The 27,068-nt window shown below is 53.2% G+C and overlaps 1 protein-coding gene across 1 annotated transcript in view; it reads right to left on the minus strand.

Moving 5' to 3' along the window:
* The window catches only part of OPRD1 (opioid receptor delta 1), a 45,430-nt gene extending 20,154 nt beyond the window's left edge, over positions 1-25,276 (minus strand). Inside the window, exon 1 of the mRNA XM_002716071.5 lies at positions 24,814-25,276. Within this exon, the coding sequence (XP_002716117.1) occupies positions 24,814-25,040 (227 nt within the window). The 5' untranslated portion in view covers positions 25,041-25,276. The remainder of the gene's footprint in view (positions 1-24,813) is intronic.
* Between the last annotated feature and the right edge of the window lie 1,792 nt (positions 25,277-27,068).

Raw genomic sequence — 27,068 nt, forward strand, 5'->3', positions numbered from 1 at the left:
TTCAAACAAACATATTTTTAAAAAATGGGTAAACTGGTTTTTTTTAAGACTTTTTTGTTGTTGTTGTTTATTTGAAAGGCAGAATTACAGAGAGAGATTGACAGAAAGAAAGAGAGATCTTCCATTCACTGGTTCACTTCCCAAATGGCTGCAACAGCCAGGGCTGGGCCAGGCAGAAGCCACGGGTCCAGAACTCCATCTCAGTCTCCCACGTGGGTGCAGGGGCCCAAGCACTTGAGCCATCTTCCACTTTATCTCAGACACATTAGCAGAGAGCTGGATCAGAAGTGGAGCAATCAGAACTCCACCAGCGCCCATATGGGAGGCCCACATTACAGGCAGTGACTTAATCTGCTGTGCCACAATGCAGGTCCAAAAGTGGTACTTTCATGTTGTCCACATTTTACCTACAGGCACTAGATGAGGCTCAGAGTGCTGGGAGAAAAAGTCTGTTCACACAGACACAGAACAGCAAAGTCAGAGGAGAAAAAACAATTGCTGGTTTGAGGGCGGTCATACATCATCCACAGGATAAGGCAAAAACAAGTTATTAAAAAAAATTACTGGGGCCAGCGCTGTGGCGTAGCGGGTTAACACCCTGGCCTGAAGCGCTGGCATCCCATATGGGTGCCGGTTCACATCCCAGCTGCTCCACTTCTGATCCGGCTCTCTGCTATGGCCTGGAAAGCAGTAGAAGATGGCCCAAGTCCTTGAGCCCCTGCACCGATGTGGGAGACCCTGGATCCTGGCTTCAGATCGGCACAGCTCCAGTTGTTGTGGCCAATTGGGGGAATGAACCATCGGATGGAAGACCTCTCTCTCTCTCTCTCTCTTTCTCTCTCTCTCTCTGCCTCTCCTCTCTCTGTGTAACTCTGACTTTCAAATAAACAAATAAATCTTAAAAAAAAAACTGCTAAAAAGAATTAGTGGTTCCAGTCCTATCACAGCAGCAGTTAGGGCTTCAACTTGTGAATTTCTAGGGACACAGGAGGTAATCCAGAGTTGTCTCTGTGTTTATTTTCTAAGCTCGAGAGGATCCTTGAAACCACTCAGCTCTTGGCTCCCAACACACGGAGCTGAATGACCTTGAACGAATGGCTCCACCCTCCCGAGCCCGTTTCCTGGGTAATTTCTGTGTCATGATGCTTCAGGAGCCAACACACGTGAAAGCACCTGGCCGATGGGCCGGCATGGGGCTAGGAACTGTTTATGCCTCTTGTTCTGCCTTTTGCTCTTCAGGTCTAATCATCACCCACTGGCCCCTAGCCAGGGGCTGAGGATGGGAACGCCCTGGCTGAACCACCACTGATCCTGAGAGGCTTCGGGGAACCCCTGGGCCTGCTGCCTGCAGCTGAATCCCCAGCAGCTCGTCTTGAATCGTGCAGCCGCTGGGGAACTCGCTCCCAGCCATGCTTCCCAGCCCTCGAGAGGCTTCCTTCCCGAAGCATCCATCAGCGGGGGAGGGGAGCAAGTTCATCTGGATCCCTAAACCCAGTCCCTCTTCTGTAAACAAGCCCCACTGCGGCAGGCTCATGGCCACCTCCGTCGATTTCCTTTCGATTTGCTGGAGACTGGCTGTGCTCCGATCGAAGGGCCTGGTCCCACTGGGCCTGCACAGCAGGGGCCACATGCACTCCACACATGTTCCTGGGCCTCTGAAAAGCCTGGTTTCTGCTTGAATACTTTAGTGCCACCAACTAGACAGCTCTTCCCAGGCAAACCCAGAGCTCTTGGCCAGCATAGCCCATGATGTCTTGATGCTGGGGCCATTCCATCCTGGGCACCGGCATCAGTGGGCTGGGCCTGACAGCCTGGGGGCGTGGTTTGTTTACTTGAAACAGTGTTCCCTGAGAGTCAGACGCCTCATCTGCCCCTCACTGCAGCCTGGGCAATTCACGCTGTCCTCACGGGGCAGCTGGGCGAGGCTTCATGGCTCATCCAGACAGGCAGCCAGGAAGTGAGCATAGCACGGCCCAAGCCCAGATCAAATGCCTGGGTCTGTGCTTGCTAATCACCTTCCCCAGCCCCCTTGACATCTCCACTCGTTTTCAACCCACTAAGGGGTGGGATGACACGGGGAAGGGGCCCAGAGGGAAGCCAGGACAGAGTGGAATGGGTTGCTCCACATGCGGCCTGCTCCATAGCATTCAACTATTTTTCAAACATCCCAGACCCTGCTGGGGTCTTAGGGAGAGCAGACTTAAAAACTCAGGACAGGCCGGCGGCACGGCTCACTAGGCTAATCCTCCGCCTAGCGGCGCCGGCACACCGGGTTCTAGTCCTGGTCGGGGCGCCGGATTCTGTCCCGGTTGCCCCTCTTCCAGGCCAGCTCTCTGCTGTGGCCAGGGAGTGCAGTGGAGGATGGCCCAAGTGCTTAGGCCCTGCACCCCACGGGAGACCAGGATAAGTACCTGGCTCCTGCCATCGGATCAGCGCAATGCGCCGGCCGCAGCACACCGGCCGCGGTGGCCATTGGAGGGTGAACCAACGGCAAAGGAAGACCTTTCTCTCTTGTCTCTCTCTCTCACTGTCCACTCTGCCTGTAAAAAAAAAAAAAAAAAAAAAACACCTCAGGACAGGGGCTGGCACTGTGACACTGTGACGTAGTGGGGAGAGCTGCTGCCTGCATGCCAGCATCCCATGTGGGCACCAGTGCATGACCCTGCTGCTCTACTTCCAATCCAGCTCCCTGCTAATGGCCTGGGAAAGCAGCAGAGGATAGCCCAAGTGTTTCAGCCCTTGCTCCCCACATAGGATACTTGTTTGGAGAGTGAACCAATGGATGGAAGACCTCTCTCTGTCAATCTCTTTTTTTTTTTTCTTACAATTTTATTTATTTATTTGAGAGGTAGAGTTACAGACAGAGAAAGGAAAAGACAGAGAGAAAGGTCTTCCACCTGCTGGTTCATTCCCCAAATGGCTATAATGTCCGAAGCCAGGAGCCAGGAGCTTCTTCTGGGTCTACCATGTGGGTACAGGGGCCCAAGCACTTGGGCCATCTTCTACTGCTTTCCTAGACCATAGCAGAGAGCTGGATCAAAGTGGGGCAGCCAGGACTCAAACTGGCACCAATATGGGATGCTGGCACAGCAGACTGGGGCTCTAACCTGCTGTGCCACAGCGCTAACCCCAAATAAACCTTAAAAAAAAAATAAATATAAACCTCAGCACAAAGTAACACAGAATGACAGGGTGCACTGGGGCAAGGAGGAGAAGCCAGCTCAGAGCACAAGAGGGAGGTGGCCATGCTGACGGACAGCAAGTGCAGCCACGCCTTTCCAGATGTGATTTTTGTATCCTTGACTCCTGTGCTTTGCTCTTTCACAGATGATAAATATTCGTTGGACCCTGCAACAGTCTGAACAGGGTTAAACTCCCCAACTCATGCAGACAGATGAACCCTGAAGTCTCAGGTTAAATTACAGGATTAACGGTGACGGTAACCGGATTAAGGGTAGGAACAATGCACTGTGATTTATAAAGGTGGGGCCTGCGGGAAGTGACTGGATTGGATCAGTTGCTGGGTGGAGCCCCCACGATTGATTCAGGAAGGCTTTACTGAGACAAGGACGTGGGACATGAGCGGGCTCCCTGTCTTGACACTGGATCCTCCTTCCGAACACACTCCATCATCCAGCACCTTCCTCAGTCGCCAGACCAACGGGGCCACCTGATCTGGCACTGTGAGCCCCCTGAAACCCTGAGCCAGAATACACCTTCTTCCTTCCTAAGTAGCTTTTTATTTATTTATTTATTTATTTATTTATTTTTTGACAGGCAGAGTGGACAGTGAGAGAGAGAGACAGAGAGAAAGGTCTTCCTTTTGTCGTTGGTTTACCCTCCAATGGCTGCCGCGGCCGGTGCACTGCAGCCAGCGCACCGCGCTGATCCGATGGCAGGAGCCAGGTACTTACTTCTCCTGGTCTCCCATGGGGTGCAGGGCCCAAAGACTTGGGCCATCCTCCACTGCACTCCCTGGCCACAGCAGAGAGCTGGCCTGGAAGAGGGGCAACCGGGACAGAATTCGGCGCCCCGACCGGGACTAGAACCCGGTGTGCCGGCGCTGCAAGGCGGAGGATTAGCCTAGCGAGCTGCGGTGCCGGCCAAGTAGCTTTAAAAAAAAAAAAAAAAAAGATTTATTTATTTATTTGAAAGGCAGAATTACAGAGAGGCAGAGGCAGAGAGAGAGAGAGAGAGAGAGAGGTCTTCCATTCACTGGTTCACTCCCCAAATGGCTGCAATGGCCAGAGCTGGGCTGATCCCCAGCCAGGAGCCAGGAGCTTCTTCCGGGTTTCCCACATGGGTGCAGGGGCTCAAGGACTTGGGCCATCTTCCACTGCTTTCCCAGGCCATAGCAGAGAGCTGGATCGGAAGTAGAGCACCTGGGAATCGAACTGGCGTCCATATCGGATGCCAGTACTGCAGGCTGAGGCTTTACCTGCTTCGCCACAGAACCAGCCCCCCCATAAGTAGCTCTTGTCAGGTGTTGCAGTCACGAGCAGATGACTAATACACATGCTTACTCTGCACCAGACACCGAGATAAGCATTTTATATCATAGCACCCCTGTGAGGGAGATGGCATTTATTATCCCCAATTTGCAGACAGCAAACTTCTGTTATCCCCGATAGACAGGGAGGAGCTGGCTCAAGACTGCAGTCAGGAAGAGGCTGACCAGAGACAAACCCAGGGCCTGCATCTTGACTTCGGTTTTTGCTTCTCTCCTCTGGCCTCTGCATGCCCCTCACATACTCTCCTTGGCAACTGAGCTCCCCCAGGGCCAGGCAGTGTGGCCTTGGTCATCACTATGAGCATTTGACCCCCAACAATGCCTGGCACACAGCAGGCCACACAGATGTGGGCGCCGGCGCCGCTGCTCAATAGGCTAATCCTCTGCCTGCGGCGCTGGCACACCGGGTTCTAGTCCCGGTTGGGGCGCCGGATTCTGTCCCGGTTGCCCCTCTTCCAGGCCAGCTCTCTGCTGTGGCCAGGGAGTGCAGTGGAGGGTGGCCCAAGTGCTTGGGCCCTGCACCCCATGGGAGACCAGGAAAAGCACCTTGCTCCTGCCTTCAGATCAATGCAGTGCACTGGCTACAGTGCGCTGGCCGCAGCGGCCATTGGAGGGTGAACCAATGGCAAAGGAAGACCTTTCTCTCTGTCTCTCTCTCTGTCTACTCTGCCTGTCAAAAAAAAACAGATGTGGGGTGAATCCACGTTAATACATCTATCAGCCACGCTAGAATGTCCTTCAGACAGGAGCTGTGTCCATGCGACATCCCAGCACTGAGCACCATACTAGGTGCCCCAGAGTGGCTGCTGGCGGAGCCCTGGAGAAGGCCTCCAGGGGCCCCGTCCCTGGGCTGTAACGCTCTGCGTGCCCAAGAGCGCCAGTGCCGATCTCGCCTCCTCCTTCCCTCCCACCCTCCTTTCCTCTCCCATCTTCAACCTGGAGCAGCTCAGGTCCCCCGGAAGGGCACCTGGGCCTGACCCAGATTGCCCGGACTCTGAAGTGACTGTGCTGCCAGCGGCAAGAGGAAACATTTGCTCAGATCACTTATCCGAGGGAGCGCCTTTGTTTTTAACTGAACTGAGGGTTGTTTTGTTTTGTTTTGTTTTTCCCACTTATGCACAATAGCCCATGGGGTCAAAGTAAGGGCGAGAGACCTAAACCAAGGCCAGTAGCACTAGTAGCAGCCCTCGAGTCTGCCTCATTGGCCTTGTAGTATCTCAGAACCAAGCCCATCCTAGATCCAAACCTGTCTGGTCCCAACCACCCCACTGTGGGTCGCTGGAGCGTTTAGGACTGAGTTTGTTCCCAGCTTCTTTCTGCTCACTATAGAATTCTCAAATAACATAAAATCATTTAATAAAACATTTTAAAAACCAGTATTATTGACAGATCTTCATGGAAACCTGTCTTGTTTTACATAAGGGCATTTCAAAAAATTTATGGAAAAGTAGAATTAAAAGATAAGAGATCTGGGCTGGCACTGTGGCGCAGCGAGTAAAGCCACCGCCTGCAGTGCCGGCATCCATATAGGCACTGGTTCTAGTCTCAGCGGCTCCACTTCTGATCCAGCTCTCTGCTATGGCGTGGGAAAGCAGTGGAAGATGGCCCAAGTGTTTGGGCCTCTGCACCCACGTGGGAGACCTGAAAGAAGCTCCTGGATCTGGCTTTGGATCAGCCCAGCGCCAGCCATTGCGGCCATTTCGGGAGTCAACCAGGGGATGGAAGATCTCTCTCTTTGCCTCTGCCTCTGTCTCTGCCTCTCTTTCAAATAAATAAATAAATCTTAAAAATATATATATAAGGCATCGGCATTGTAGCACAGTGAGTTAAACTGCTGCTCATGATGCCAGCATCTCACATCAGAGTGCGGGTTTGAGGGCTAGAGAGTATTTTAAGATTTGAAGACCACATAAGTGCTCTCTTTTTCAAGATTTAGCTATTTATTTGAAAGGCAGAGCAATAAAGAGAGGATTAGACCTTCCATCCGCTGATTTCTTCCCCAAATGCCCACAACGGCCACAGACAGGCCATCAGTTTGTTCAGTCCTCAAATGGCTGCAACAGCTAGGTCTGGACCAGGTCAAAACTGCCACCTGCAACACCACCAGCTGCGACACTGCAGCCTGCAACACAGGCATCCTATATGTGCGCTGGTTCGAGTCCTGGCTGCTCCACTTCCAATCCAACTCCCTACTAATGCACCTGGGAAAGCAATGAAAGATGGCCCAAGTTCTTCAATCTCTGTCACTCACGTGGGAAATGCCCCCAGGGAGTCCCAGACTCCTGCCTTCTACCTGGCCCAGTCCTGGCCATGTGGGGAGTGAACCATCAGATACCCCACACTGTGTGTGTGTGTGTGTGTCCCTTGCTGTCTGTTGCTCTTTCAAATAAATGAATAAATCTTAAAGAAAAAAAAAAGACCCCACCCTCCTAGGGTAATGGAGGGCCTGAGACGCTCTAGGTAAATCTGCAGGTACACAGGGTGTGCAGGCCCTGGCCTCCTCCCATCTTTCCAGGAAGGAAGTGAGGAGGATCGACAAACTAAATCCATGAATGTGGACATACACCCCGGGCAGCAGGGCAGCCACTGTGGACAGGCGTCCAGTGTCTTGCCTCCTGGCTGCTGCCTCCACTCAGAGCCACATGCAGTCCTCAGTTTCCTGACCTCACTGGCATTGGTGCTGGTGGACACAGAGCCTCAGGCAGGGTTTCGCTGCATCATCACCACCCACCTGGCCTCCCCAGCTCACAACTTGGTTCATCACCTTCTCCTAAACCTCCCCAAACCCGCCTGTTCCAGTGTCTCCACATTGTAGGCCAGCAACTCTGAAGATACTGCCTTCAGCTGTGGTGGCTTGAAGGGTATCCCTTTGAAAGACATGTCCAGGGGCTGGCAACTTGGCATAGCGGGTAAAGCCACCGCCTGCAGTGCAAGCATCCCATATGGACACCAGTTCAAGTCCCAGCTGCTCCACTTCCAATCCAGCTCTCTGCTATAGCCTGGGAAAGCAGTAGAAGATGGCCCAGGTCCTTGGGCTCCTGCACCCACATGGGAAGACCTGGAGGAAGCTCCTGGCTTTGGATCGATACAGCTCCAGCCGTTGCGGCCATCTGGGGAGTGAACCAATGGATGAAAGACCTCTCTTTCTCTGCCTCTCCTTCTCTATCTGTGTAACTCTTTCAAATAAACAAATAAAACTTTAAAAAAATAAAAAAATACATGTCCACGGGGTTGGGGCTGGAGCATAGTGCGTAATGCCGCTGCTTACAGTGCCGGCATCCCATATGGGTACCAGTTCGAGTCCCGGCTGCTCCACTTCCAATCCAGCTTCCTGCTAATGTGCCTGGGAAAGCAACAGAAGATAGTCCAAGTCCTTGGACCCCTGTACCCACATGGGAGACCTGGAAGAAGCTCCTAGATTCAACCAGCTCTGGCCATTGCGGGCATTTGGGAAGTGAACCAAGATTCTCTGTCTCTCTGCCTCTCTGTAACTCTGCCCTTCAAATAAATAAGTAAATCTTTAAAAATAAATAAATAAAAGACCATGTTCATGTCCCAACCTCTAGTACCAGTGAATGCAGCCTTATTTTGTGGCAGTCTTTGTTTTTTAATTAGATTTGTTTCTAACTGACATCATTAAAGTTGTGGGAGAGGCCTTCCAAAGTTCTGAAGAAGAAGAGGGGAGGATCCTGTCCTGGGAATGAAATGTGGTTATTAGCTGTTTGTCTGGGAATGTTCCAACTGTAGTCCCTATCTGCTTTTATGTAACCATGTCAGGTTCTGCTCGTTAGTACAGAGCCATGATTTCGGTGCAGCTCAGTGTGTGGGTGGAGAGGTCATCATCAGTAATCATGCACACATGTGCAGTACTGCATCCATTCCTATGGCCGCCATGTGACATTACAGTTCCAACCAAATGTATACATGTAGCCATATAAGGGAGAGGCCAAAACCACATATAAGGAAATACCCCTCTTTGTTCTGGGTTCAGGCGATTGGATAAGAAATTCCACCTCGGGGCTGACGCTGTGGCGCAGTAGGTTAATCCTCTGCCTGTGGCACCAGTATCCCATGGGGTGCTGGTTCTAGTTCTGGCTGCTCCACTTCTGATCCAGCTCTCACAAAAGATGGCCCAAGCACTTGGGCCCCTGTGCCCGCATGGGAGACCTGGAAGAAGTTCCTGGCTCCTGGATTTAGATTGGCCCAGCTCCAGCCGTTGCAGCCATTTGGGGAGTGAACCAGTGGATGGAAGACCTCTCTCTCTGTCTCTCCCTCTCACTGTCTGTGACTTTAACTCTCAAATAAATAAGACCTTTTAAAAAAATAAATTCTACCTGGGCCTTACGCTGGCATAAATAATAAATACTATCTCCTGGTAAAAGGCCTTAGAGTCTTGTCTCTGTACACAAATCCTGCTACAATTTGGGAAATAGTCCTTTGTAGACACAATGAGATGAGGTTGTCCTGGGCTATCTGGGTAGGCCCTAACTCCAATGATAAAGGTCCCTGTAAGAGGCCTACAGGGACAAGGCCAAGGAAGAGGGACGCAGAGACTGGGGGGTCCTGGAGGGACACAGTCACAAGCTAAGCAACACCCACAGCCCCCAGAAACTGGAAGAAGCAAGGGCAGACTCTCTTCAAAGAGCCTTCAGAGGCAGCACAGCCCTCTTGGTGCCTTCTGGACTTCTGGCCTCCAGCATTGTGAGCGTATAGATTTCTCTGTGTGTGTGTGTGTCTGTCTGTCTATATATAGAGAGGTGGGGGGGAGCACGCACCAGGCCAAAGGCAGGAGCCTGGAACTCCATCTGGGTCTCCTATGTGGGTGGCAGGGACCCAAACCCTGGAGCCGTCGTGTGCTGTGTCACAGGATGCGCATTGGCGGGAGGCTGGACTGGAGGTGGAGTAGCTAGGACCCAAGCTAGGCATGCCAACACAGGACGTGGACATGCCAAGAGGCAACCCAGCCACTGTGCCAAATGCTCATCCCTAAATTTCTGCGTTAAGCCTAACAACAAAGGGCAAGGCGGCTGGTGAGAGTGTTCCCGAGCACTGACTGCCAGCTTCCCTGCCAGTGGGACCGAGTGCTCGTTATCTTGCTGAACCTGCACAGCCACCTCAGAGGCGAGTTTACTCCATTTTACAGGCAAGGAATGTTGAGGCCCACAGGGGTGAAGTCACTCATCAAAAGGTCCATAAATGGGTGTCACAGGATCTGTACTGGGCCTCAGTTTCCAGAACCCACACTGCTAACCACTACTATATCTTACCCCAAATATCAGGTTCGGTCCCTTTGGTTTGCAAATGAAGAGGCAAGCAGTGGACAATTCTGGCAGTGATTACTAAGGCTCTGCCCTGCCCACTGTGGGGAACAAGTAGCCTGTCCAGCTGGAGCTCCCCGTGTTTGCAAACAAAGGGGTGGCTGCCTTCCCCACTGGCAAAATACCCGCTGGGCTGGACAGCAGGGCCCTGCCCAGCATTTAACAGTATAGGCAAGCAGCCAGGGATTAATTAGCTGGCAAGGCCTGGGGGAGCACAGCGGTGCAGTGAAGTGGTTTACTACAGTAAAGCACAGTGACTAGGGGTCATGGCAGAGAGGGGGGAGCTGCACCATGGAAATAAGGGGCTACGGAGCTGAACAGGAGTGAGAGGCCACCCAGGTCTCACCGGTGCAGTCATAAACAGAGCAGATGCCTTGATGGGCTCAGTTCAAGAACCACGCGGCCCTTGCACTCCATCACCCGGCCCTGCTCTGGCTAAAGGATGGCTGGACTGGGGGATGGGGCAGCCGTCACAATGGGGGCCCTACAAGCAGAGCTCCCCACGGGTGGCCAGTCACTCCTGGAAATAGGACATGTCCCTCCCACCAACACCTGCTGACATGTGACCTACATGTGGGAAGCTTGGTGGGGGCTCCAGCTCAAAACAAGGACATTTCCTCTTCTTCACACCACTCCTGGGTGCTGAGGAGGCAAAGGCAGATAGAGATGAGTAACCAGGTGTAAGAAATAGTGCATGGGGCCTGGCACTGTGGCGTACCTGGTTGGACCTCTGCCTGCAGTGCCGGCATCCCATGTGGGCACCAGTTCGAGTCCCAGCTGCTTCTCTTCCTATCCAGCTCTCTGCTTGTGGCCAGCAAAGGCAGTGGAAGATGGCCAAGATGCTTGGGTCTCTGCATCCACTTGGGAGACCTAGAGGAGGCTCCTAGCTCCTGGCTTCGGATCAGCTCAGCTATGGTGGCTGCAGCCATTTGGGGAGTGAACCAGCAGATAGAAGATCTCTCTCTGTCCTTCCCTTTCTCTGTCTGTAGCTCTGCCTCTCAGATGAATAAATATATCTTAAAAAAAAACACCACAACAACAACAAAAAACAACCAATGCAGAGTGCATGGCTGGGCTTGGCAGGGCCCACAGGACACTGTGAGAACACAGAGGAGGCTCTCTCTTGGGGCAGGGATGCAGCAAGGAGAATGGAAGATTCCCTGGGGGAAGATTTACTGAGTTGAACAGGAAGGGGTCATCTGGAGAGGACAGCGGCCTGACTTTGCCACATATCTTAGTTCCTTCTTGTCTTGGAGCTGGGAATTTTATTATAAATCCCAACAACTCTGCAGAGGAAATCTCATTAATAAAGTGCCAATCAGATATTAAGAAATACCCAGTGATGTCTCCTTAGGGTCAGGGAAAATAAAATTAAGTAATTAAAAAAAATTTTTAAGGGAAGGCAAACACAGAAACAAGCAATCACCACAGTGATAAAACACAGGCCCAAGACCATCGATTTTCCTGTGTCCCCCCTTTCTAGGTGACAGGCACTGGACAAAGACACTATAGCCACATCCTCACATTTAATCTTGACAATCAATGGCAGTCGGCACTGCCACAACACTGGGCACAGGAGGGGACCAAGGCTGAGAGGTGCAGAAGTTTGCCCAAGGTCACACAGAACACAGGTTTCAGTACCACGACATGAGCCCGGGTCTGTCTGGCCCTGGGACGGTTAGTTTGATGTGTCAGCTGGACTAGACCAACACACCCAGTTATCTACTCAGCACTAACGGAGGTGCTGCAGCGGAGGTGTTTTGTGCATGCGGTTAATGTCTACAACCAGGTGACTCTAGGTAAAGAAGCCCAGCCTCAGTCATCCGGGCTGGCCTCGTCCACTTAGTTGAAAAGTCTTCAGGACAAAACCGAGGTTTCCCAGAGTAAGCGGCAACTCCAGCACGGACTGCAGCTTCCACTCTTGCCTGAGCCCTCCATCCTGCCGGCCTACCCTACCAATCCCAGGCTTGTGTGGCTGGGCCCTACAGGTGCATATGCTGAGTCCTTGAAACACAAGGGGACCTCAAAAAGTTCATGCATGGGGCCTGTGTTGGGGCACAGCAAGTCAAGCAACTGCTTGCAACACCAGCATTCCATGACAGAGTGCTGGTGTGAGTGCCAACTTCCCATCCAAGTTCTCCACTAATAGGCCTGGGAAAGCAGAGAACCATGGCCCAAGTACTTGGGCACCAGCCACCCATGTGGGAGACCTGGAAGACACTCCTGGCTCCTGGCTTCAGCCTGGCCCAGGCCCTGCCATTGCAGCCATTTGGGGAATGACCCAGCAGACAGACCCAGCAGGCTGTCTCTGTAATTCTGGCTTTCCAATAAATACTTAAATCTTTTTTTTCTTTAAAAAGGCAATGACAACCAAAAGGCTGGGTTGTTGGGAGGATCAACTGTGATGACGCAGCAGTGTGGTTAAACAGAAGGAGCGTGGGCTCTGCAGCCAGACTCTTACTAACCAGGTGTTCTTGGGCAGAAGTCTTCATCTCTGGGCTTCAGCCTCTGCGCCTATAAAATGGGCACATTTCTCTTCATTTAACAGATAAGAAAAATGAGGCTCCAGTTTCTACCTTCTAAAACTGTTGTGGCCCAGCGCCGCGGCTCAATAGGCTAATCTTCCACCTGTGGCACCGGCACACCGGGTTCTAGTCCCGGTCGGGGCACCGGATTCTGTCCCGGTTGCTCCTCTTCCAGGCCAGCTCTCTGCTGTGGCCAGGGAGTGCAGTGGAGGATGGCCCAAGTGCTTGGGCCCTGCACCCCATGGGAGACCAGGAGAAGCACCTGGCTCCTGCCTTCAGATTAGCGCGGTGCGCCAGCCGTGGCGGTCATTGGAGGGTGAACCAACGGCAAAAGGAAGACCTTTCTCTCTGTCTCTCTCTCTCACTGTCCACTCTGCCTGTAAAAAAAAAAAAAACCTGTTTGAAGATTAAAGCAGAGTTGGAGTGGGTATCTGGTGCAGAAGCTAACACTTGGCGATGCCCACATCCTACACAGCAGCACCTGACTCTACTCAATATTTCAACTTCTTGCTGATGTACACCCTGGTTGGGGGGGGGGGGCAGCAGGTGGTGGCTCAAGTGGGATGGGAGACCTGAACTGAATTCCTCGTTCCTGGCTTGGGCCTGGCCTGGCCTGAACTGAACTGTTGTGGGTGTTTGGGAGGTGAGCTAGTGGGTGGGAAATCTCTGTCTCTGTCTCACTGCCTTTCAAACAAGTAGCTTTTTGTTCAAAAAAAAAAAGAGAGAGAGAGATTTTGCCATAAGGTCTCCTAAACCAAGCCTTCTAGTCTTATGAAACACATATCCATTTCTGCCACAGTTGTAATTTCTGGATTCTTAATTTCAAGTCCTTCAGTGTGGACGCTACATGGTTTGTCTGGCCTGTCCATCACACGCCCCCCCACCCCACCCCACCCAGGGACATTCTCTGGGGACAGTGAGCCCATGCAGAGCACCTCACAAACACTTTCTCCTTTAAACAGCACCCACCCTGCAAAATGGGTTTCAGTTTATTGCCATTCTGCTCCCAGAAGGAAATGTGGCCCCCAAAGGAGAGGCAGGCAATCAGCCAGGCCTGCAGAGCAGACAGAACCAGGTATTCCCCAAAGCCCAAGTGGCCTCCAGGCCTTTGGCCGTGCTGTGTAGTTTACCATCTTTCTTGCTGCCTGGCACCCTTTTCACTTTTGTTTATGAACCACTGAATACTATAAGAACTTTACAGGGGCCACTGCCTGCAGTGCCAGCATCCCATATTGGCACTGGTTCAAGACCCAGCTGCTCCACTTCCCATCCAGCTCTCTACTGTGGCCTGGGAAAGCAGTAAAAGATGGCCCAAGCTCTTGGGCCCCTGCACCCACATAGGAAGAACCAGAGGAAGCTCCTGGCTCCTGGCTTGGGGAGTGAACCAGCAGATGGAAGACCTCTCTCTCTCTCTCTCTCTCTCTGTCTCTCCTTCTCTCTTTGTGTAACGTTGACTTTCAAAATAAATAAATAAATCTTTAAAAAAAAATAACGTTACAATCAGGTCTACTCTCCCAGTCCCTGGAACTCTACCGTGGAATCAGAGAGCAGTAAGGGTTTAACCTCTTTCCTGGACGTGGCTTCCTGGACCCATTACACAACTGGACCAACCCTGCCACTTTCCATCTGTGGCCCTGTGCCACGGAATGATCACCCTGAGCCTCAGCTTCCGTGTCTATCAACTGAAAAATGCAGTACCAAGCTCACAGAGTAGGGAGAATTAAATGAGATAACACACAGCTTGACAAGCTTGGCTCAGAGCTTGTTCGCACTCAGAGAAGATCAGCAGATCTATCTGCAGTGAGACTCCTGCCAAGTCAACATTCGCGCCTGGGCTCCCTCTTACCTGGATGACAAGGCCTGAGCAGGTGGAGGGGGTCCCCTGGGGCTGCCTGCCCTTCCTCTCAAGAAAGGATGGAAAATCACGAGGTGGGGCCTTTCCTAGCACCCTGGGAGCATGAGTTTTTGTAACCAAGGGAAACGGATTATCTCCATCCGTCCTGCAGGGGCATCTGGCCTGGCTAGGACAAGCATCCTCTGTCCCTTGCTCAATCCCTGCCCCCTGCGTCCCAAGGCCCGGGCAGTCAGCCAGAAGGTATCATTACCACTCATAGCTTCCTGCTGCAGGCCAGGCCTGCGTTAAGGCCACACGGGCATCCTCTCCTTTATGCTTTGCCTTCACTGTTCCTTGTGCCCGAAACACTCTTCCTTCAGCAGCAGGCCCCCTGCCCTCCTCCCCTACACAGCTGCAGCCTGACCACCAGCCCTCCCATATGGCAAGGAAGGACAACCAATGAACCATGGTGGTGCCTGTGCCTGGTGTTTGCCAGCCTTCCTTGGCTGGCACTGATGCCCAGTGTCATGGCATCTGGGCCTAAAGGGTCAAGGAACCTAAAAAACAAGATGCTGAAAAGAAAAAAATCAAGCTCTATTTAGGACTTGTAATAAACCTGCAACAAAACTGGAGGAGAAGAACTATGCCTGGTACCTAGGAGGGGCTGACAAGTGTGTGTTTGCCATAACCTTGGGATGTGGAGGTGTTCCCATCGATCCTTTCCACAGATGAGAAACCTGCTCAGCTCACTTTGGAGCTCTGTCTGTTTGCCTCTGGACAATGGGCCTCTCCTGCTGCAGGTGCAGCCAGTGGTGCCTATGCCAGGCTGCCCTATGCAAGAACCCACTCTCCAAGCACCCATGGACCACAACTTCCAGCTTCCTTTTGGCCCTCTCTTAGCTCAAACAATCCCAAGTGTATAAAGAGATGCAAGAAGAGGGGTGAAGGCTTGGGAACTGTGAGTTTTAGTCCATCCCTGGCCACTAACTCCAGAGACATGGAATCTCTCCAGGCCTCGAGTTCCTCATCTGCACATCAGAGGAACTGAACTTGACATTCAGAGTGGCAGAGGACAGGGCAATGGTTAACATGTGAGCCCTTCTGAGTTCAGCCAGACCCTGGGACTCTGCATGTTACGTCAGGGCTCTGAGCCTCGAGTTCCCCCATCAGCTATAAAATGAGGCAACAACATTCACCTCATGTGAATTACGTGAGCATGAAACAGGATGACATATGAGGAGTATTCAAAAAGTTCATGGAAAATGGAGTTAAAAGCAAAATGTGTTTTGGTGCAAAAAATTATGCAATCCATGCATATGGGGGGGTCTTTTTTTAAAGATTTATTTATTTATATTTGAAAGGCAGACTTAATAGAGAGGCAGAGGCAGAGAGAGAGAGAGAGAGAGAGAGAGAGAGAGAAAGTCTTCTATCCACTGGTTCTCTCCCCAAATGGCCGCAATGGCCAGAGCTGGGCTGATCCGAAACCAGGCGCCAGGAGCTTCTTCCGGGTTTCCCACATGAGTTCAGGGGCCCAAGGACTTGGGCCATCTTCTACTGCCTTCCCAGCCCATAGCAGAGAGCTGGATTGGAAGTAGAACAGCCACAACTCAAACCAATGCCCATATGGGATGCCGGCACTCCAGGTGGCAGCTTTACCTGCTACGCCACAGCATTGGCCCCTGGGGGAGGGGGGGTCCTTAAAAAAGTTCACCAAAGGGGCCAGTGTTGTGGTATAGTAAAGCTGCCACCTGTGGCATCCCATATGGGTGCCGGTTCAAGTCCTGGCTGCTCCATTTCTGATCCAGCTCTCTGCTAATGCACCTGGGAAAGTGGTGGAAGATGGCCCAAGTGCTTGGGCCCCGTGCCCATATGGGAAACCCAGAAGAAGCTCCTGGCTCCTGGCTTCAGATTGGCCCAGCTCTGGCTGTTGCAGCCATTTGGGGAATGAACCAGCAGATAGAAGAACTCTCTCTGTCTCTCCCTCTCTCTCTGTTAACTCTGCCCTTCAAATAAATACATAAATCTTTTTTTAAAAATTGTTTAAAAAAAAAGTTCACAGAAAATGCAAATCATGAAATAATTATGCACAGATCTCAAATTTTTGTGCATTTTTCCTTTTTGCCGTTGGTTCACCCTCCAATGGCCACCACAGCCGGCGCACCGCTCTGATCCGATGGCAAGAGCCAGGTACTTATCCTGGTCTCCCATGGGGTGCAGGGCCCAAGCACTTGGGCCATCCTCCACTGCACTCCCGGGCCACAGCAGAGAGCTGGCCTGGAAGGGGGGCAACCGGGACAGAATCCGGCGCCCCGACCGGGACTAGAACCCGGTGTGCCGACGCCGCAAGGTGGAGGATTAGCCTAGTCCCGGTCGGGGCGCCAGATTCTGTCCCAGTTGCCCCTCTTCCAGGCCAGCCCTCTGCTATGGCACAGGAGTGCAGTGGAGGATGGCCCAAGTGCTTGGGCCCTGCACCCTCATGGGAGACCAGGAGAAGCACCTGGCTCCTGCCTTCGGATCAGCGCAATGCGCCGGCCACAGCGCACCGGCCGCGGCGGCCATTGGAGGGTGAACCAATGGCAAAAAGGAAGACCTTTCTCTCTGTCTCTCTCACTGTCCATTCTGCCTGTCAAAAAAAAAAAGAGAGAGAGAGAGAGAGAGAGAGAGAGAGAGACCACGAAAGCTCCAGAAAGCAGGAATCTTCCCGCATACCTCCTTCCTGGACAGAGACAAAGCCGCTGATTTGTGCAGCTGCTCTGGGAGCCATAAATCAATAGAAGACAGCCCAGACGCCCTGGCCTACCCCACACCCACAGCTGGTAATGGGGCCGCTACAGACTGATGATGGTAAATTGCTAATTTAAGCCAGGCTTTCTGTTCTACCCCACCATGATCCCTCTTCCTGTGCGTGTTGTGATGTCCAGGCAGCCAATTTGATTTTGAGGTCCCGGGATTCTGAGGTTAATGAAGTCAGGCTTTGCCCTGGCACAGCCCCCGTCTCTCAAAGTCCAGGCATCTGCCAGGGAGGGGCAGCAGGAGCCCAGATGGCAGCATCGGAGAACCTTTCTTCTTTGAATCTCGGCTGTGGTGACAGGGCCCTGCAATTAATGTTTGTCCTATCTTTTCTCCACCTGAATCTCTGGTGCCAAACTTCTACCCCCCTGGTTTTCCAGCTTCGGCTTGCATACCTTCAGTGACGAGAAGCTCCCTACACATGACACAGCAGCCATATCTTCTTGGAAAGCTTTGACTGTGGGAAAATCCCACATAGAAATGATACAGGGGGTACTGTTATGGCACAGGGGGTTAAGCTCCCGCCTCTGACACTGGTATCTCATTTCAGAGCGCTGGTTCAAGTCTCGACTGCTCCGCTTCTGATCTAGCTCCCTGTTAATGCACCTGGGAAAGCAGAGGAAGATGGACCAGAAGGACCAAGTACTTGGGCCCCTGCCACCCACATGGGAGACCCAAATGGAGTTCCAGTCTGCTGGCTTCAGCCTGGCCCAGCCCCTGCCATTGCAGTCCTTTTCAGGGAGTAAACCTACACATAGAAGACCTTTTTCTCTTTTTGCCTCTCCTTCTTTCTCTGTTACTCTGCCTTTCACATAAATCTCTCTCTCTCTCTCTCCCTCTCTCAAGATTTACTTTCTTTATTTGAAAGACAGAGTTACAGACAGAGGTAGACAGAGAGAGAAAGAGAGGTCTTCCAACCTCTGGGTCACTCCCCTAATGGCTGCAAAGGCTGGAGATGAGCTGATCCGAAGCCAGGAGCCAAGAGCTTCTTCTGGGTCTCCCACATGCGTGCAGGGGCCCAAGAATCTGGGCCATCCTGTACTGCTTTCCCAGGGCCATTAACAGGGAGCTGGATCGGAAGTAGAGCAGCCAGGACTCGAACCAGTGCCTGTATGGGATGTTGGTTCTGCAGGCTAGGGCTTTAACCTGCTGTGCCACAGTGCCAACCCTAATAAATCTTTTTTTTAAAAAATGAACATCTGATAGCTTGAGATCATGCTCATGATGTAATGCTTCTTATAAAATATTATATAAAGTGTGCTCATGACTTCAACATGTGATCCTTATTTCATTAAAACATATTTTGAGAGAAAGAGGCAGAAAAAGAGATGGAAAGGAAGAGATGGAAAGGAAAGACATCAAAATGACAGAGCTTTTCTGGTTGTGCTAGGATTATGGATAACATCTTTCTCTGCTTTAACTGCTCATAGTTCCTGAAAGAACTACTATGTTATCTTTATTGAAAAAGAAAATTTCTAGTACTGAGCTGATACAGTTTCTCTCTAGCATTCACCCAATAATTCTGGTTCCTCTGGGGCTCAACATTCAGCGAATGAAAGAGAAGAAAGTCCGCCTTGTTGTCTAAACAGCTGTCATGACAGGAAACAGGGCCGGCACCCTTACACCTGGCTCTGTGCTGTGACCCTGCATGTCACACCCTGGCAGCTCCTCATGCTCGCTTGTAACCTGTTGCTGCTCCCGTTTCACAGATGAGAAAACCAAGGCTCAGAGAGGATGCATATGGACTGCTCAAGCTCACTCTGAGTAAACGGCAGCTGCAGCACGCCCAGCTCTCACCTCCATCCCCCCATGTCTCCCAACAGCAGGGGCACAGTGGGTGTGCAGTGGTTTTGCAGTCAAAAAGATCAGGAGTGAAGGCAGTGGAAGATGGCCCAAGTCCTCGGGCCCCTGCATCCACATGGACGACCTGGAAGAAGCTCCTGGCCTTTCTTCCCTCTTTCTTTTCTTTTCTGCCTCTCTGAAATTCTGCCTTTCAAATAAATAAATATTTGGAAAAAAAAAAAAAAAAGACCAGGGGTTGAGTCTGGGCTGTCAGAGGCACCTGCTCCCTCCGAGCCTCGCAACCTCGCCTGTAAATGAGGACCTGGAGCCCCTGTTGCAGGGCCTGTGGTGCAGCTTGGAGAAGCCACTGGCTCATGGCTCAGGAAGAAGCTCCTCAGAGTCCTCGTGGCTCCTCCATGAGTCACACATACTGCCCAGGGAATGAGCCTGAGACTAGGGAATAGCAGGCTCCAGGGCAAGCGTGGGAGGGCCCGGGGAAGGGGAACACGGCCTCTGCTACGTTTGCATATCCTGCTCAGGTTCCCCAGCGTCCTCAGGCAGAGCCTCCCGCCTTCTTCTCAGGTCCATCGCATCCCACCTCAGACACAGAACTGAGGCCAAGGTGTCAATGACCCGTCCAGGGTCCCACAGCTCTCTTTCCACTGTCCTGAGCCACACCGAACCCCTCCCCATCCAGTCCACCCCGCTGACACCCACACCAGATGCGTCCTGCATAGATTGTTCCCAAATCCTCTTCCCCATGACATGTAACCCAAAGCTCGCCAAAGCTGGCCATACTGTAAGTCCCAGAGACTCGACCAGCTTCAGCTCCCATGCCCAGCCTGACAGCCAGAGCCTGAGCAACCTTTGTCCCTCCACGCAGCCATACTGGCCTGGCTCAGGCCCTCCTCCAGCCTCTGGTTGCGCCTTCCCAGCAGGACGACTCCCTCCAGTTACCTGGGACTGGTCCATGGAGTTCCTTGAGCACCTGTGCCTTCTCAGGAAGCCTGGAAGGCAAGGACGATGCAGGCAGACTCATCAGTGCTCCCAGGCCCTGCTGAAGCTCAGCACGCAGGAGGTGTTTTGGCAACCACAGTGAGGACACCCACTTTTGTCCCTGCAACCTCTCCATCCCACAGTCCCTGGTAGCTCAGCTCAGCTGTGCTGAGTCTCCCTATCCCCCACCAGAACATCCCCACCATTGCTCATGCTGTTCTCTCTGCCTGGAATGTCCCGCCCCTCAGGACTCCCATGGCCCCAGGAAGATACCCCTGTCCCTGGAGTTGCAGCAAGGGCCAGAGGCTGGGCTGAGGCTTACTCTGAGAGCCTGCGTGGCGGGAACTGAGGCTGGACTGACTGGCAAGGTCCAAAGTCAGCCAATGCTTCTTGAATGAGTAAATGTGCAGCCCAAGTGGGGCCTGGGACAAGGCCCAAGGTGGGAAATGTAGACAATCAGACCTGGATGGCCACCTGCAGCAGCGGTAGGAGTGCTGTTTAGTCACAGCGCCCAGCACACACGAAGGCCTTGCTACAGGACTGACATGTGTGATCTCATTTACTCTTCCCAATAACCTGTCAGGATCACCCCCACATTTTCAAATGGGTCCCATCTGACCCCAAGCTGTGACCTTTGCCATGGTACTGTCACTGCACTGGAATTTCTCCTGGCCTAGAGGGCCTAGGTCAACCTGGGCAAAAGAGGGAAGGGAGACAAACAGGCAAGGAGCACAGGCTGGGCTCCCCCAAACAAGACGGAGGTGGGGTGAGTGTTTGGCTCAGGGGTTAAGACACTGCTTAGGACGCTCCATTATAAGAATGTCTGGCTGAATTTCTGGCTCCTCTGCTTCCAGTCCAGTTTCTTACTGAGCATACTCTAGGAGGCAGCAGATAATGATGGCTCAAGTACTTGGGTCCATGCCATCCACGGGAGAGACTCAGACTGATTTGGCTCCTGGCTTTGGCATGGCTGTTGTGGGCATCTGGAGTGAACCAGTAGATGGAAGATCTCTATTTCTCTGCCTTTCAAGTTAAGTAAATTTTAATTTAAAAAAAAAAATACAGAGACTCTACTCCCAATTCTGCAAAGTTGACCCTTGAATACCTTTCTTTGCTACTTGGGCAGTGGGCAAAGGGACAAGCAGCACCCACATTCGTCTGTTGTGAGCCGGCCCCAGCCCTGGCTGCCTGGCTTCACCTCTCCACCCTGCTACAGTCCCCTCAGACAGGAGGGAAAACTCGGTGCCTCACCAAAGGTACCTCTCAGATGGATGCTGTTCACACCCCAGGGATGGAGAGCCTGGGATGCAGAGAGGCAATCGATGAGCTGAAGATGTCCGCAGGTGTGGAGCTGGCTCTGGATACAGGAGACGTCAGAAGAGACACGGGCTCAGGAGAGATCAAGGGGCGGAGACACACACAGCCCCAAACAGCACAGGGAAGCAGGCTGGGGCTAGGAAGACGCTGGGGTGCCAGGGGGCTGTGCAGACACAGAAGGTTGCACACCTACTGAAACCAGGATCAGGGAGAGGCGGAGGCAGAAGGCTGCGGAACAGACAAGAGGCCAGGGGAAAGGGTCTGTCTCTGTTCACCTGCCTGGATTCTGGATTCTGGATCATGCAAACCAGTTAGTTCTAGGCCACAGAGAGGAAACAAGGGATCACCTGTCAGAGAGGAGGGGTCTGCTAAGCCCTTCATACTCCACTCTACCCAGCAGGTACTGTCTAAGACACCAGCCCAGCTGACAACATGGACTCTGCCCAGAAGGAGGGACGATCCAGCACCTGCTCTGAGGCCTAGGGCATCCCCAAGGCCAGCACCACATCACCACGCTGGCCAGATGCACACTGCAGGAGCAGGGGTGATGCTCTGCCCTTGGGACCAGGCATCCCAAGAAATCCTGCTCACCTACACAGAAGCCTCATTCCCAAGCACCATGTGCTGTTGCTAAGAGCTCAACTCCCAGGTGCCCTTCTAGCACATGCAGAAGGATGAGTGGGTTTCTTGGGGCCCTGAGGAGACCAGGGCTTTTCTCTACCCTGAACCACCCTCCACCACTGCTCTTGGGATTTTTCCAGTGGAAGCCAAGCCCCAGGCAGCTGCCTTGTCTTCAGCCTCCTCTCAGTGGGGAAGGACCAAGTGCTAGTCCCCATGACTCTCTATCCCCCAAGGACAGCATCTTAAAAAACATGTGCTGTGGGGCTGGCGCTGTGGTATAGTGGGTAAAGCCACCACCTGCAGTGCCGGCATCCCATATGGGCGCTGGTTCGAGATCCGGCTGCTCCACTTCCAATCTGGCTCTCTGCTATAACCTGGGAAAGCAGTAGAAGATGGCCCAAGTCCTTGGGTCCCTGCACCTGCCTGGGAGACCTAGAAGAAGCTCCTGGCTCCTGGCTTCGGATCAGCACAGCTCCGGTCATTGAAGCCACTTGGGGAGTGAATCAGCTGATGGAAGACCTCTCTCTCCCTCTCTCTCTTTCTTTCTGTCTCTCCTTCTCTTTCTGTGTAGCTCTTTCAAGTAAAATAAATAAATCTTTAAAAAAAAAAATACATGGGCAGAATGATGGCTAGTCAGTCCTTAGGCCTCCACCATCTCTGAGGATCCTGGGACAAAAAGGACAGGATTGTGACTCCTTTCATGCAATGTTTTGGCTGTCCCCTACCCTGACCAGCTCCAGACAATATTCTGGACTTGGAGCCACAAGCCCAGAGCTCTAAACCTAACAGACATCTAGTGCTGCTGTGGTTCCTTAGTGAAATAAGTCACCTTGCCTCTCTTTGAGCTGCAGATTCCTCATTTTGTTTTACAACAAGGGTGATGATGATGATGATGATGATGGTAATGGTAATGGTGATTCCAACGCCCAGCCCACAGGGCTGTGGAAGTGAGGATCAAGTCACTCAGACCAAGACACAGCTATCAGCAGATGGCTGGCCAGGGGCCTCCGGGGGCCAGCTACGCCATCTGCATACATCCCCAGTGCGATTTCCGGAAGGGCAGCTGGGAACGCACCTAGCAGGCTGAGCCCGGCGCCTGCCCAGAGTGGACAGTGGGAAGCCAGAGGCCCTTGCTCAGTGTTAGTTGGGAAGCTGCGCTCCTCAGCCCACCAGCCAGAAGGCTCTGGGGAGCAGGCTGGAGTGGGAACACGCTGCAGCTCAGCTTTTCCTGGACTGGAACACCTGGAGCTTCCCTGGAGACACTGTGTGCCAGGAACCTGGAATTCTCAGAAAGTCTCGGAATCGCAGCCCACCTTAGGACAAGAGATGCCCACCCATGGCTTCCTTTAATCAGCACTGGATTGTGTAGGATCTGGAAGATCACTCCTCTTCATTATACGGACAGCTTCCATGTATGAGGTGCAGGCACAGGGCCAGCTGCATCATATTAGCACTCTGTACTGACACCTCGCAACCACCCTACTGAAGAAGGTTCTACTACCCCGTTCTATAGATGAAGAAACTGAGGCTCAAAGATGATCATTGATTTGCCCAAGACATGGAGTCAGCTCCCAGCAGCGCGAGGATTAACATCCAGGTCGGCCCTCTCTAAGCCATAAGGGGGAAAGAATCCCCGACAACACAAAGCCAAGATCAATCCTGCCTGTGCTTGGGGGAGTTTTCCCACCGTAGCCGGTGATGAGTCATCGAAAGCACAGGAAATTCTCGAACCCTGCATCCTTTCCCGGGAGCACAGATGCCCTGGAGATCACCAATGACAAAGCCATCTGACACCCACACCTCCCATCCAGTGCTCCAACCCACGTGTCCTGCCCCTCACAGACCCATATGTGGAAATCCTGTTCCCCAATAGAGGAGATTGGGTCTCTAGTCTTCATGCGGGGAAATTGAGGCAGATGGGAGGTGGGACCTGGGGAATGGTGCCCAGCAACAGTGACTGGGCTGAAGCCACAGCCTCTCGGACCTCTGAGTCTGTGTTCTGCCCTCTGCTCTGCCTGGTGATACCACAGCCCAGAGAGGTTTAGGACAGGGTCCTAGGTCAACCAGCATGGAGGACCCATTCCCAATCAACAGTAAAGTCTTTGCTGTTGTAAGGATGGAGGTTTCCTTTCAACCCTTTTCGCTCAAGCTGGCAGGGCTGTGTCGGGAGAGCTACTTCTGGGGTGCCTTGATGCTGGTTTAGGCTGAGGAGCAAGCAGCACTATCCACAGACACCAACCTCACTCCCTAGGGTGGGAGCACACACCCAGCTGCAGCCCAAATACACCACTCCTGCCTGCAGCGGGAGAACAGACCCCTGATTCAGGGAGGAGAGAGAAACCCGGAGCCGGCGGCTGAGGGAAGGGTGGAAGTCTCTGCAGCAGAACCAGGGTTCCTGAGCAGATGGCCCCTGGGGAAGGGAGCAGAGGAGCCACTGGGCACCACAGCCATTGTCCACTGCATCCACAACACACAACACCCTGCTGGCAAACACACATCCAGCTGCACAAACGCGGGTGACCACAGCCACTTTGGATGCTCCCCTGGGGCTTCGGGGGGGGGGGGGGGCTGAGGAGAAGCAACAGTCACATGGTCACTTTCTCTAACACAATCACAAACAGATGGTTTGGGACAAGCACAAACCAACCTAAGGATGTCCAATATGACCCGGCAAGCGTCCCTGCAGCACGGTGCAGGCACACGCAACACTCCTGACCCTCCACTCCCACGATACCCACAGCGAGCTGGCTCCCCAGAGGCCCACAGCCCCTGAGAACATCCCCGCCCACCCCTAGGAGGCTTCAGGGGACCAGATAGACACCTGTACTGTCACAATCTCCCTTGCTAACACCACGCCAGACACACAAAACTGTTGCCAAACTGTCCCACAGCCCTGATGCGGCAGCAAGGGGATGCCCACAGATGACCGCACGGTACCTGGTTAAGCGCGGGGCCGGCAGGTTCGCGTGCATACACGCGAACACGGAGCCCCGCGTCCCGCTCTCCGCTGCGCCCCCGGTCGCCCCTGCAGGAAGTGCTGAGACCAAGGGAGGTCCCGGGCACGGCCCCAAGTCAGTAGACCCCAGCCCCGCAGCGCCCGCCTGCCCACAGCGGACTCACCTCACGATCCCGAACATGACAAGCACGTTGCCCAGCAGCCCCACGGCGCATACCGCCGAGTAGAGCGCGGTGATGGCGATGGCCAGGGCGAGAGACGAGGCGCTTCGTGCGCCCGGTGGCCCCGACGCATTGGTGCCCGCGCTGGGGAAGGCGCTGGGGTAGGCGTCCGAAGCGTTGGCGAGGAGCGCGGGCTGCTGCTCGGCGCCGGCGGAGGGGGCCGGCTCCATGGCGGCCGGGTGGCCCGCGCCGCGTCCCTCTCCACCGTGCGCCCTGGGCGCAGGGACCTGGAGCAAGGGACGCGCGAACAGCCGAGGCCGCTGCCCCGACGCCGCCGGCTGCAGCGCCCCGAGCGCTCCGCTTTCTCTGTGCCTCGCCGCCAGCAGGGGCTCTACCCCCGGCTTCCACCCGCTATCCTCGCCGGGAGCGCTGTGAGCCGGGAACCGCTGCGGGTTCCTCGGACGCGCCCGCCGTTCGCACCACGTGGCCTGGAGGCGGCCGCCAGTCTGCGCCCGCGAGCGGGGGCGGATGCTGCAACACCGGCAAGCCACGCCAGGGAGGCCTCTGGCCCCCGTCCCCAGTCAGGCTCCGTGGGGGTGTGCGCGCCCCTCCCCAACCCTGGGACGTTTTGGAGCCAAAAGGACCTGAATGTGAATCCTGTTTCCCGCCCTTGCACAGAGTGACCTTGGGCAAGTCCCTTAACCTCTCTCAACTTCATGCTCTTTGTCGGTGAAATGCGGGAGCTAGCTCAGCCACCTGATAGGGTTGCTGGAGAAAGGAAGAGGGTACGAAACAGGAACGTAGGTCAGCGCCAGGCACAGTGAGCGCTCCACAAGTGACCGTGGTCATCCTTGCTCTCCTCCCACCCTATGTACTCACTCAGCAAGCATCCCCAGGGCGCCTAACAGAAGACCTGAATACTGTTGCCAATACATAAAGCTAGTTGCAGCCTCTGCTTCCTGGGGCTCACGGCCCAGTGGGGGCAGGGATAGCAGCCCTAACACCACACCAGTGAAGACAGGCACCAACAGAGAAAAGCTGCAGAGTGTAAAACCTGGAGGCCCTGACACCTGCCCTGTGGAGTGACACTTGAGGCCAGGTGTGAAGTCTGGGGGGAGAACTAACTTAAGGAAGAGCTTGCCAGACAGAAGAACCACACAGGGCCAAGGTACTGTGGTCAGAGGACCAGAAAGGAAGCCAGGAAGTCAGTCCTGGGAGAACTGGTGAGGAGGTGTGCAGGGTCTTAAAGACCACCTTAAGGCTCCCTCCGGCTGCTACATGAGCACCTGGCTAACTCATCCTTCCACACTCCTTCCCCAGCCTGAGCAGCCTGGATCCAGAGCCATCCTCTCTGGATACCTTTCTGGAACATTCTCGTTACTAAGCTTTACTCTGTTCCAGGGCCTGTTATAAGCACTTTATCCATGCACCAATACTTTGGTGCATTGGACTTCTAGCTCTGGGCTCTGAGACAATGCTCTTGGCTTGTGGGGTAAGGACCACTCGTTCACTCCACCCTCTGGCTCAAGTCATCAACCTGTGTGTAAGCGTGTCCTCTTTCCAGAAAGAACAAAGAAGAATTCCCAAGTCTATCCTCTTCTCCACTCTCTCCACCTCACTCAGCTGCTGTCCAAGCCCCTCTACCTGTTACAGCAAATCCTCTACTCCAAGGCTTCTCCATTCAATATCTGAGAACTCATCAGATGGAAGTTTATGCTGCGGTCACATATGTTGCCGAACTCTCTCCCCTGTTCCAAAGGGTCTGGTCCTCAGAGACTTTTCTAGTGCCAGGGGAGAGAAATTGAGATAAGAAGGAGGAGAGCTACTTATTTGGAGTTCTAGCTTCCTCTCTAATCCTCCAACAAACCAAAAAAAAAATTTTTTCTACCTTAGGACATTTGCACCTTCCATTTCTTCCACTTGGAAGACTCAGCCACTTCCCTAGGCTAACTGCTACTGATTCTACAAGTTTTCACTTAAATATCACTTCCTCCATGAAACCGCTTTTTTAAAAAAAGATTTATTTATTTTAAAGAGAGAAAAAAAAAAAAAAAAAAACAGATCTTCCATCCCCAAATGGCTGCAATAGCTGGGGCTGGGTCAGGCAGAAGCCAGAAGCCTGGAACTGCACTGGGGTCTCCAACGTGGGAGGCAGAGGTCCAAGTGATATGGGACAAGGTAGCTAGCTGAGCGGAGGTCACCAGTCACAAGGCCCTGTCCCCATGTAATTCTATCCTACCTGTCAGAACACTCCCCTT

Source organism: Oryctolagus cuniculus, chromosome 7 (assembly GCF_964237555.1).
Source record: "Oryctolagus cuniculus chromosome 7, mOryCun1.1, whole genome shotgun sequence".
Taxonomy (NCBI): domain Eukaryota; kingdom Metazoa; phylum Chordata; class Mammalia; order Lagomorpha; family Leporidae; genus Oryctolagus; species Oryctolagus cuniculus.